At 35.7% G+C, this 11,440-nt stretch overlaps 2 protein-coding genes across 2 annotated transcripts; one reads left to right on the forward strand and one right to left on the reverse strand.

Moving 5' to 3' along the window:
• Positions 1-7,092: 7,092 nt before the first annotated feature.
• On the reverse strand, positions 7,093-8,150 carry LOC130798922 (uncharacterized). Its single transcript, XM_057662018.1, has 4 exons — positions 8,109-8,150; positions 7,860-8,027; positions 7,745-7,763; positions 7,093-7,703 (listed from the first exon to the last, which is right to left on the reverse strand). The coding sequence occupies exons 1-4, from the start codon at positions 8,148-8,150 to the stop codon at positions 7,093-7,095; spliced, it is 840 nt and encodes a 279-aa protein (XP_057518001.1).
• Positions 8,151-8,236: 86 nt separating this feature from the next.
• LOC130798923 (uncharacterized) lies at positions 8,237-10,148 on the forward strand. Its single transcript, XM_057662019.1, has 3 exons — positions 8,237-8,244; positions 8,744-8,841; positions 8,968-10,148. Exons 1-3 carry the CDS (start codon positions 8,237-8,239, stop codon positions 10,146-10,148), a joined length of 1,287 nt encoding a protein of 428 aa, XP_057518002.1.
• The last annotated feature ends 1,292 nt before the right edge of the window (positions 10,149-11,440 follow it).

Below are 11,440 nucleotides of genomic sequence, written 5' to 3' on the forward strand. Positions count from 1 at the left end.
AAAGAGAGAATTCTGAAACTAAACTAAGAAAACTGATGATTAATAAAAATACAACTACCGTTATTTATACTAATTCCTAAAAAAATAACTGAAAAAGACACGAAATAACGAGTGAAGAAGTGATGACGACTCTTGACAACAAGGGCGACGAGTCATCGCTTTTGTTCTGCTTGGGAGATCTGACTTCAGGAGATATGCGATGACTCGTGGCAAATGGGGGACGACTCGTCGCTTTAGCTCTGAACTATTATGCCCACTTCAGTGGATATGCGACGAGTCGTGGCATCTTAGAGACGACTCGTCGCTTTTGTTTTGGACTCTAAATGCTCAGCGACGAGTCATGGCTCTTTGACACAACTTAGCTATGACTCGTTTCTTTTCCTTGGAGCTTGTTTGGCTCGATCTCTTCACTTCTTTAGTGGTTTTAGGCCATTTCTCCAAGCCTTCACCCTCTTATCACTCCAGAAACCTAATAAAACTCTGATTTCACCTCAACATAACATGAAATATAAAATTAAACACATGAGGCAAAAAATATGAAATCCTACTATCAAACCTACCTAGAAACCAATAATCATCACTAAAGGAGTATAAAAATGAGGGCTAAATTCTTGAGACTTAAAAACCTTTGTTCCATGGGTAGTGAGGGCTAAATTCTTCACTTGATTTAGACATCGAATTAGTTTCCAGAGACCCCCTCTGGGCCCCTTGATGTTTGTTAGTTGTGCATTTTCAGTGACTAGCGAGCTAAGGATTAATAAACAAATCTGTCACCAACATTACATCAAACGTTATTTATATCTGATCATTACATATCTTGATTGTGTCCACTATCAGAAGGAATATCATTGGTCATCTTTCAACGACTCTATTTTTTTAAAATCTAATTTGCAAAAGATGTGGGTGGAAAATTTTTATATAAGAAATCAACAAGTGCCCTAAACTGTTTTTTCTTTAGTTATTAGGAGTATAGTAGCATAAATGTTCGTGCAATGTGCTAATAGGAAGTGAAAATTTGGTTTGCAGTTTAATTTTTTTATAAAGCAAAATCAAATTAAATTTAATTTGATTTTTGATTTTTCATCCTAAATCAAACCAAATTTGATCACAATCCAAATCAAGTCAAACTAAATTAATTCGATTTTTGACGTTTTCATTCTAATGGAAACAAAAATTTTTACTTAATAACAAATCTAAATTGAAAAACAAGTAATAAAAATCAAAATAGTAAACCAAAAAATGAATAATCACTGGTAGCAAAAATAGGAATGACAAAATCAAGGCTTATTTTTAAATTGTAAAATTGATTAAGTTTCATTTAGCATCATCAATTAAAATCTTATTTTTGTATGTTGGGTTGTACAAAGTTGACTCAACTAGTAGTTTAGCTCAATGTTAAATGTGAGCATTCGTTTTAATTCATTTGGAATTTCGAGTTTTTTTTTTTGTTAGAGGCTCAACTCTAATCGAAACAATTTATTTTGAATTTGAAAATTCTAATATAAATCCAAACCAAATTATAGTAGGAAAAATTACCAGTAATACAATATTTTGCTAATTTGCCTATAATAATACTAATTTTTGATTAACTATGAATAATATCAACTTAAAGGGGTGCTTTGCTTGAAAATCCCTTACATGTTAAAAATAAACTATAGGTGATTATAAGACAAAAAAAAATTAGTAAATTAGTTAATAAACTAAAGTTGGTATTATTCTAGGAAAGAACCCCCTAAGTTGGTATTATTCATGGTTAATCAATAGTTGGTATTGTTGTAGAGAAATTAACAAAAAATTGTATTATTCACGACAATTTTTCCATGATAATAAGTCCAAGTTATATTTCTTTTTCGGTTTGAATTGATTTGGTTTATAACTTTTTTCCATGTAAAATGTTAAGTTTTTAGTTAAATTAAGTACTTATTTCGACTGAATTTCGAAATATATGATCAATTAGAGTGATCACGACATTTGTTTTCTTGAAAAAAATGTCATTACGTTGGGGTAAAAATAGAGTAGAATTAACAAAAAAAACTTTTTTTTTATTTATCACGTGGAAAAATTGAAAGGTTTATATCACTATGTAGATTAAAAAAAGATTTATCTACCATGTAAAAAAGCCAAATGTTAAGGATTACCACATAAAATTTCCTAATTTAATTTTAGTAGTGATGCCGGATCAATGTAAGTATGCATAGTTATATGGAAGAATGATATATATTGAGCAAAAATATGTTTTTGTTTTGGAAGGTTTTGTAGTCAGTAGTTTGTTTTTAGCAAAAGAGGATATGATTGGCCTTTTTTGAAATTGGCGAGTATCCAACTTTCTAAATTCTACTAGTAATCTTCAATTCCTGGTCTACCCATTTAATAAAGACTTGATTACTAATTAGTAATTAATAATCTATCTTACTGTTTTGATTACCGAGTTAGAAAAACAAAAACCCCACCAAATTCCATTTTAAAACCCACAGCTTGACGCCCAGCAATTAAATTCCATGAAACAACATACACAATGTACATCAATAAGATTCAAGAATGGAAGTCATTGTTACCAATTTCCTCGTTTCATTCTCCTCCTCTCCTTATCCAGGATTCCATTGTTTTTCAACCCCATTGCAGACTCTTTATGCCATATCTTCTCTTCTTCGCATCTCTGTCCTCTTATCCTCCTTCCTCCTCCTCATCTCTCCTTAAACAAATTTCTCGAAACCTCCTCTGTTCTTCCTACCCTTGCCTCTTCCATCTCTTCTTCTTTTCACTCTCAACACAATCATAAAACTCCCAATATCCCCCTCCGAAACCGTCTTGAGCCCCTTTACTGCCCCAGCAATCAGCTTATTCTCTTCTTTCCAACAGGTTCTAATCTGGATTATGTTGGATTTCTCGTGTTATCAGTGAAGGATTCCAAATTGGCTGTTGATTTTTGTTCTAAGGGTTCTGTTTTAACTTCCCAAACTAAGTTTGATCATCAGATTGAAAACTAACCGCATGCCCTTCTAGTGATTTCCCTATTCCCAATGTGGGTGGTTCTACTTCTCCTTGCGTTGGTTTCTTATTAGCTTGTAATATGTATGCCGCTAATTGGTTCAGTGTTCACAAGAGTGGAAATCCTTTAGACTCCAAGAACCCAGCTGCTTTGGTTTTTATGGACAGTAAGAAATTCAAAACAAGTATGGTGGCCCATGCTTGTTGGAACCCACATGGTCTTATAAAAAAGTGGAGCATTGTTCTTATTTGATATGGACTCTTGTTCCAAAACGAGATTTGGAGGGAAAAGAATTAGTGTGTCATGGGATGAAACGAGTGAGTCGGCCAATGGGTGGTTTAGCTGTGAATTCAGTTGGCATCCTAGAATTTTGGTTGTTGCAAACAATGAAGCAATTTATGTGCTTGATTTAAGATTTGGTAAATGTCAACACACCTGTTTATTGAGACTTTATTGCAAAAGAGCAGAGACCTTAAGAGAAAGAGAGAAAGAGAGAATAATATTTATTTCAATCAATTTGTGTGTATTTTTGAATATTTCTTTTACTACAATATATATTAACCAATTCTGTTACTACAATGCCACATCATTTTTATCTGTTATTGTGTGGTAATGACAGCTAACTAATTAGGATGATAGCTAAAAGGCACATGCACTTAATGTTGTAGCTGCATGATGTGTAGCAGTAATAGAGACAACTGAGGCTAATGGAGTTGCAGAATCTCCAACATCCCCCCTCTAACTAGGAGTGGGTGATGAAACCGTTCCTAGTTTGGACAATAACTCTTTGAAATGAGGACAAGGCAAAGCCTTAGTGAACAAATCTGTAACTTGGGACTTTGTAGGTAAATAGGTCAATTGTATGAGACCTTCTAGCACTTTGTCCCTAGTAAAATGGCAATCCACCTCTATATGCTTGGTTCTTTCATGGAAAATAGGGTTTTTTGCAATGTGTATAGGTGATTGACTATCACAATGTAGAGTAACAGGTTGTAGATTATGCACCCCTAACTCATTGAGTAACCTGATCACCCAAATGATTTCACTAGCTGCTGATGCCATGGCCCTATACTCTGATTCAGATGAACTTCTAGAAAATTGTTGATTGTTTTTTACTCTTCCATGAGATAGGAGAACCACCTAGTAGAACCTAGTATCCAGTGACTGACTTTCTTGAGTTAGGACAGGAAGCCCAATCTGCATCAGAGAAAGCTTGTAACTTCAGCTCACTATGACCATTTAACAAAATCCCTTGCCCAACTGTCCCATAGATGTATCTGAGGACATGGTGTAGAGCCCGTAAGTGAGGTTGTCTTGGTGCCTGCATGAATTGGCTCAGACTTTGAACAGCAAAGGATAAGTCTGGTCTTGTGTTTGTCAAAAAATTTAATTTACCAAGAATTGATCTGTAATGCTCAGCATCAGTACACAAGTGACCTTCTTCAGAATAGAGTTTAAGGTTGATGGGAAGGGGAGTTGCTGCAACAGTATGTAGATCAAAACCACAATTTTCAAGTAGCTCCTTTGTGAACTTCTTTTGAGAAAGAATGATGCCTTGTTTAGTCTTAGTTACCTCCATACCTAGGAAATATGATAGTTCACCTAGGTCTTTGATGCTGAAAATAGTGTCCAGATGCTTCTTGAGTTCATCTATAACACGGATATTTGTTCCTGCAAGTAGTATATCATCAACATATACAGTTGCAATTATGAGATAAGTGCCTGATCTTTTCACAAAGAGAGAATAAACAGCTTTAGATTGCTGAAAACCTTGAAGGAGTAGCTCAGCCAACAACTTTGCATACCATTGCCTTGAAGCTTGCTTAAGGCCATACAAGGATTTTCTAAGTTTGCAAACCTTGTGATATGGGTTAGGAATCCCTGGTGGCATATGCATATAGACTTCTCCATACAAGTCTCCATGCAAAAATGCAATGTTGACATCAAGTTGGTATAGAGGCCACTGATGATATGCAGCTAAAGCCAAGACTGCCCTGATTGTTGGCATTTCTGAGTATACCCCTTAGCTACTAGTCTTGCTTTATACCTTTCTATGGTTCCATCTGCTTTATACTTCACTTTATAAACCCACTTACAGCCTATGGGCTTCTTGTGTGATGGAAGATTTACAACTTCCCAAGTTTTGTTGTCCTGCAGAGCAGAAAACTCTTTGTTCATGGCTTCAATCCACAAAGGGTCTGTAGCAGCTTGTGAGTAAGTGGTAGGCTCTGAGATGACACTTGAAGTAGTAAGATAGGCATGGTGCTGGTTAGGTAAGTGTTTAAAGGAAACAAGATTACACCAGTGCTCAGTGACAGCATTGCACTTGTAATCTGCAAGATAGACAGGTGGTTTGGAAAGTCTAGAGGACCTGCTCAAAGAATCAATTTGTTGTTCAGGGAGTTGTTGATGTGAACTGGTAATTGAGGGTGTATTGGTAGAAAGTGAGAAAGAAGAAGGTTCAGACAGAAGAGATGGCTCAGGTGGGATAGTAGGTTCTGAAGTAGAAGTGTATAGCAATGGTTCATCAGTAGATAAAGAATCTGAAGTAGATGAAAGATCTATGACATCGTTATCTGTGGAATCTGGAAAAAGAGAGTGAAAAACAAAAATATCAGGGATGTCCTGATACTCCAAGGCTGTGAAAGGAGTTACAGATGGCAAATAGAAAGGATTTGTTGAAGGGGAGGAGGAAGCTTTGTGATGGAAAGGAAAATGTGACTCATGGAAGTCCACATCCCTCGAAATTTTGATTTTGTATGTGGTTAAGTCTAGTACTTTGTACCCTTTTTGGCCCACTGGATAGTCTAGGAACACATGAGCTGTGGCTTTTGCATCAAATTTAGTTCTCTGAACTGGAGATGTTGACACATAGCACAGACACCCAAAAGCTTTGAGATGATCAAGGGATGGAGGAGTATTGTAAAGAAGTTGATATGGTGTTGAATGATGTAAAGGTCTTAAGGGCATTCTGTTCAGTAAGTGGCACAAAGAAGAGCTTCACCCCAATAATGTGGTGGCAATTTGGCTTGAAAAAATAGTGCTCTGGCAGTGTCAAGAATGTGCCAATGCTTCCTCTCAACCACCCCATTCTGCTGTGGGGTATGAAGACAGCTGGATTCATGTCTAATGCCTTTACTAAGATAAAAATTTTTCATAGCACCCTCATAGAGCTCCAATGCATTATCAGTTCTTATGCATTTAATAGAAGCAGCAAATTGTGTAGCAACAAACATAGCAAACTGTGGTAAACAACTGAAACTTCAGATTTGTATTTGATCAAATGAACCCAAGTGAATCTGCTGAAATCATCAACTATAGTAATGAATTGATTACAACTATTATGATTCTTGACCTTATATGGTCCCCACAAATCAATATAAAGTAGCTCAAAAGGCTTTGTTGTCTTTATACTACTAACTGGAAAAAGACAATCTTGCTTGTTTAGCAAGAGGACAAATCTGACAAATTTGTTTATTATTTGAACTATTTACATAAAGTAAGTACTTCAGTTGAGAAAAAGGCAAATGACCCAATCTAACATGCTATAGTTGAGCATTATTTACAACACTTGTATTAGCATACTTCAAGACTACTTGTGACGGTGAATTTGGTGGTGATGCTCCCTGAACTGTGAAATCACTCTTCAAATGATATAATCCTCCAACTAAGCTACCAAGTAGAAGTGGAGGCCCTTTCAAGAAGTGCCCCTGAAGATAACATTCAGCATGAGTAAATGACATGCTAGCATTCATGTCTTTACATAGTTTATTCACAGAAATCAAATTGAACTGAAAATGGGGAGCATATAAAACTTTAGATAAGGTGATGCCATTATTGAGAAAAATTGTCCCAATATGTGTAATATCAACTCTTTTACCATCAGAAACAAGGATAGTAGCATTAAGAGGCTCATAGCTAGAAAAATAACTCAAATCATGACTGACATGATCAGTGGCACCACTGTTAATCACCCAAGGAGATTTTAGGCAAGTAAGTAAACAAAGTTTACCTGCAAGATTAGCAGAATGTGTCACTTCTGGATCAGGAGCATGAGAGTTTGAGCTAGATTCTCCTTTACGCATCTGTTGAACATACTGCTTCTACTGCTCATAAGTAGGAATGTCCTTATTGGAATCAGCTCTAGAAGTGTCGCCAATATCACCTTGCACAGTTGCTGCTATTTTTTTGTCTTTGAAATCTTTAAAAAATGGAGGAAATCCATGAACCTCGAAACATCTCTCATAGCTATGTCCAGGAATTTTGCAGCGAGTGCAGTAATAGGAAGAAGCAGGCCTTTTGTTTTGGTTATTGAACCTGTTCTTAGAGTTGTTGTTGTTGTTGAAGGAATTAGAACCAGAGTTCCACCTATTACCACCACTGTCCTGTCTAGAATTCCATCTATTAGCGAAATTTCTAGAATCAGAAGCTTGAGACCTATTAGCTTGAAAAGCCATTGACTCAGTATTTGAATGAGATAGCTCTTTGTGAGTCTCCTCCTGAGTGAAAAGTCTGTATGCTTGAGAAATGTTAGGTAGTGGGCTCATCATAAGGATATTACCTCTTACACTAGATAAATTATCATTCAACTTCATCATGAATTGCATGAGTCTCTGATCTTGCTGCTGTGTGAGAACTCTTTTGGTCAGATCGCAAGTACATTTTTGACAAGTGCAGTAAGGAAGTGGATTCACAGCTGAAAGTTCATCCCAAACTACTTTATTTTAGTGAAAAATGCCATTACAAAAAAATTGCCTTGACTGATATCATGCAACTGTTGCTCCAAGGAGTAAATCTGAGTTGCAAAGGTTTGACCAAATCTCTCTTCTAGGTCATTCTAGATAGCTGCAGCAGCGTCAAAATACATTACACTTTTGGCAATTTGAGTGTCTAAATTGAAGAGAATCCAAGTGGTTATCATGTCATTGCATCTGATCCAAGGCTGATAACAAGAATCATCATTAGATGGTTTAGGAATGTGGCCATTGATGAAAGACAACTTATTTTTGGCTGATAAGGCAATCACCATACACCTTTTCTAATCAGCAAAATTATAGCCATTGAAGTTCACAGAAACTAATTGAAGTGATGTTTGATCGGATGGATGAATGAAGTATACATTTTCAGGATCTTGATTAGGATTAATAGGATTAGAAGACATTTGAGAAGAATGTAAGAAAGATGAAAAACAAGAAAAGAATTGATCAAGAACTTAGAACGAAATTGAACTGGAATTGATGAATAATGATGAATCAGTAATCAGAAATGAATCAGAAATAGAAAATTGCAGAGTCAAACACAGATGATCAAAGAACAGATGTTTCAACATAAATCAATGAACAAGAAATGAAGAGAAAGAATCAAGAATTATGAACAAGAAAACAGATCAGGAACAAGGAACTTCAACAATTCAACTTACAACAATCTGCATTGCAAGAATAAGATCAGGAAAAAAAGAATCAAATTCAATTAGCAATCCTTTAGCTCTGATACCATATTGCAAAAGAGCAGAGACCTTAAGAGAAAGAGAGAATAATATTTATTTTAATCAATCTGTGTGTATTTTTGAATATTCCTTTTACTACAATATATATTAACCAATTCTGTTACTACAATGCCACATCATTTTTATCTGTTATGTGTGATAATGACAGATAACTAATTAGGATAATAGCTAAAAGGCACGTGCACTTAATGTTGTAGCTACATGATGTGTAGCAGTAATAGAGACAGCTGAGGCTAATGGAGTTGCAGTATCTCCAACAGACTTGGAGTGGATGAGTTGGCCGAAAAAGATAATATTGTTTTACTATCCAAGGCTGGAAGTGATGATTTCTTATACACAATGGCTGGTGATCAATGGCTATTCTTATGTGATATTCGCAAATCACAATCACCGTTGCTGAAATGGGCTCACAATTTGAATGAGCCACGTTACATGTCTGTGTTGCCTCTGTCTGAGATGTGATCATTTCCAGATGATGTTCATGCTGAGGCGTCAGCGATTATACTTGGATCTTTATGGAACAACGAGTTTTGTTTTTTCTGTTATGGGCGTCAAGCTCCTGCTACTACATCTACAAACTCTTTTTATGCAAATTTTAATTTATATCTTTCTAATTCCTTTTATGCGTGGGAGCTTCCATCAGCTTTCTTGGTATCTGCTCAAGATTGCCCCTGTGGTGATTGCCTTATAAATGAGGAGTTTTCAAAGGAAAATCTTCCTGGATGGATCGCTTGGCAAAGTAAACGGCAATTAGTTCTTGGTTTTCTCATTCTTAGGAAGAATCTCTGTTCTTTATTACCCGAAATCGGAGAGCATGGTGGTTTTACACTTGTCCGATTGATGTCCAATGGAACGCTTCAATCCCAACAGTACTGTGCCTCTTGGGAAATGACCTGCAGCATTTTGACAACAGCGCATGGGGAAATGAGTCAGCCTTGTAGAGATTCTTTGCTATGCTCCATGGGTGATGAGGAATATAAATATCGCAGGAGGTTCCATTATATTAAACTTGAGAATCTGCACGCTCATTTGAATGATAAAATTGGGAAATCAATGTTTACAAAATTTATTAGCGGTTCTGCAGGTAGATTATGTGAATATGAACCAACAGTGTCTCACCTTGATGTTGATGTTTTCATGGATGTCAACATGCCCACTAGCTTATACGAGATTGTCAGTAGATTAATGTGGACTGCATTACATGTTAATGTTTTGAAGGAAGCTTTTCCAGATCATAGTGAAGTTGTTGCGATAAAGAGTAAAAAGGTACCCCCGGAATTTCCCGTCATTCCTGAAGGAAATCAGTTACCTCCCTTCTTTTTAAGAAAACCTTATTCTGGGTGCAGTAATAAGCAAGGAGAAGATATTGTGGGTCCTGTTCTTCCCCTCTCTGTATCCCTGGTTTTGAAAGAGATCAAAAAACATGGTAATTCTTTTGTGGACCAAGTAAATGACTTTTCAACTGAATATAAATTCACTCGTCTATGTGAATATGTGGTGAATTTCACCATGAAAAAATTCACTGATGATTTAAACAAAAAACAGGACAAAAACTTAGAGGAGACCTGGGTTGATGATTCGGCCGAAACAGGACTACTGTTGTGGTATAAACCAACTTCATTCATGGATGAAGTGGAAGAACAGAAAAACTAGAGGAGAGATACAATACAATAGTTGCCAAATCTGCTGAAGATGATACTGATTTCTTTGGTGGGCTGTGTCCAATCGAGCTGAAATTTGATTCTGAGTAACAATGAAAAAGTTGATGGCTGAGAAATCAAGTTCCTTTAAAATGTTGAAGAAACAATTTTTACACTGCCAAAATGGGTTTAAGCCATATAAGGAATTTTGCATGAAACTATAGAAATATTCACAGAATATTTCTGTGTATTCTAGGATCAATAGATAATATTTTTATTCTCTTATTAATGTAAACAATATCATACCGATATTCTCGTTGCCTTTCTTAGTCTCACAGTTGATGTATATACATTAAAGGGTTATTCACCCAATGAATTAATAAGACCGAGTTAAACACAATCTTCCGCTGTTATATTTCTCATGGTATCAGAGCCGAATGGTTCAGATCCGGGAAAACTCCGATAAACCGTTCATTATACTTATCATCTACCCTCTACTTGCAAATGGATGAATCAGTAAATGAAACGATGCAAAACCAGATGTTTACCATGGAACAAATGTTTCAAATGTTTCAAATGTTCCAGAAACTCAATAAATCAAATCCCACAGAAAACCTATCCGCAATTCAACTTTCTGAAAAACTGAATTACAACAATTACACAAAATGGAGCAGATTAATGCACATTGCTATTAACAGTCGTGGCAAATTGAACCATATAACCAATGAATCCCTCAAAATCACCGACCCAAATTACCCACGATGGGCCCGCCATGATTCTATAGTCATCTCCTGGATCATTGAAAATGTTAAAATACACGAAGATGATCGAATGCAACAAGAGGGAAGGTGAATTGTTGTGTATCTAACTTTACTTCGTTTTTCTTCTAATTTGCGGAATTTTAACAAACAAAATAAAGCTTAAACGTAAAAAGCAAAAGGTAAAAAAGAGACAAAGATTTTACGTGGAAACCTTCTTGGCCTAATAAAGAAGGAAAACCACGACCCCCCGGGATTTCAAAATTCTCAATATGTTTTAGGCAATTAAATACAATTACATAAAACAGTTTGCTTCACTTGAAGCTTCTCTTCTCTAGGCCTAATTCTCTTTCTCTACTTTTTCCTTCTCTTTCTCTTCTCACTTTTCACTTCTCTATTCCCTTAGACTTCTCATGAGTCTAATTACAACAAAACACTCATTAACCCTTATAAGGCCAATTCTCAAGAGATTAAAAATCAAAATAATTACTTAAGAAAAATATAATAAATTAATTGGCATTTAAAAACAGAAAATATTTTTCTTAAA

The sequence above is a fragment of the Amaranthus tricolor genome, chromosome 13, assembly GCF_026212465.1.
Source record: "Amaranthus tricolor cultivar Red isolate AtriRed21 chromosome 13, ASM2621246v1, whole genome shotgun sequence".
NCBI classification, from domain to species: domain Eukaryota; kingdom Viridiplantae; phylum Streptophyta; class Magnoliopsida; order Caryophyllales; family Amaranthaceae; genus Amaranthus; species Amaranthus tricolor.

Excerpts from the sequence above, each read along its gene's own strand:
- LOC130798922 (XM_057662018.1), bottom strand. The coding sequence starts at position 8,150 with ATGTCTTCTAATCCTATTAATCCTAATCAAGATCCTGAAAAT. Across the intron at positions 8,028-8,108 it reads CTAATCAAGATCCTGAAAAT|AAAAGGTGTATGGTGATTGC; the intron begins GTATACTTCATT and ends TTTGCTGATTAG.
- LOC130798923 (XM_057662019.1), top strand. Across the intron at positions 8,842-8,967 it reads TTTCTTATACACAATGGCTG|ATGATGTTCATGCTGAGGCG; the intron begins GTGATCAATGGC and ends GATCATTTCCAG.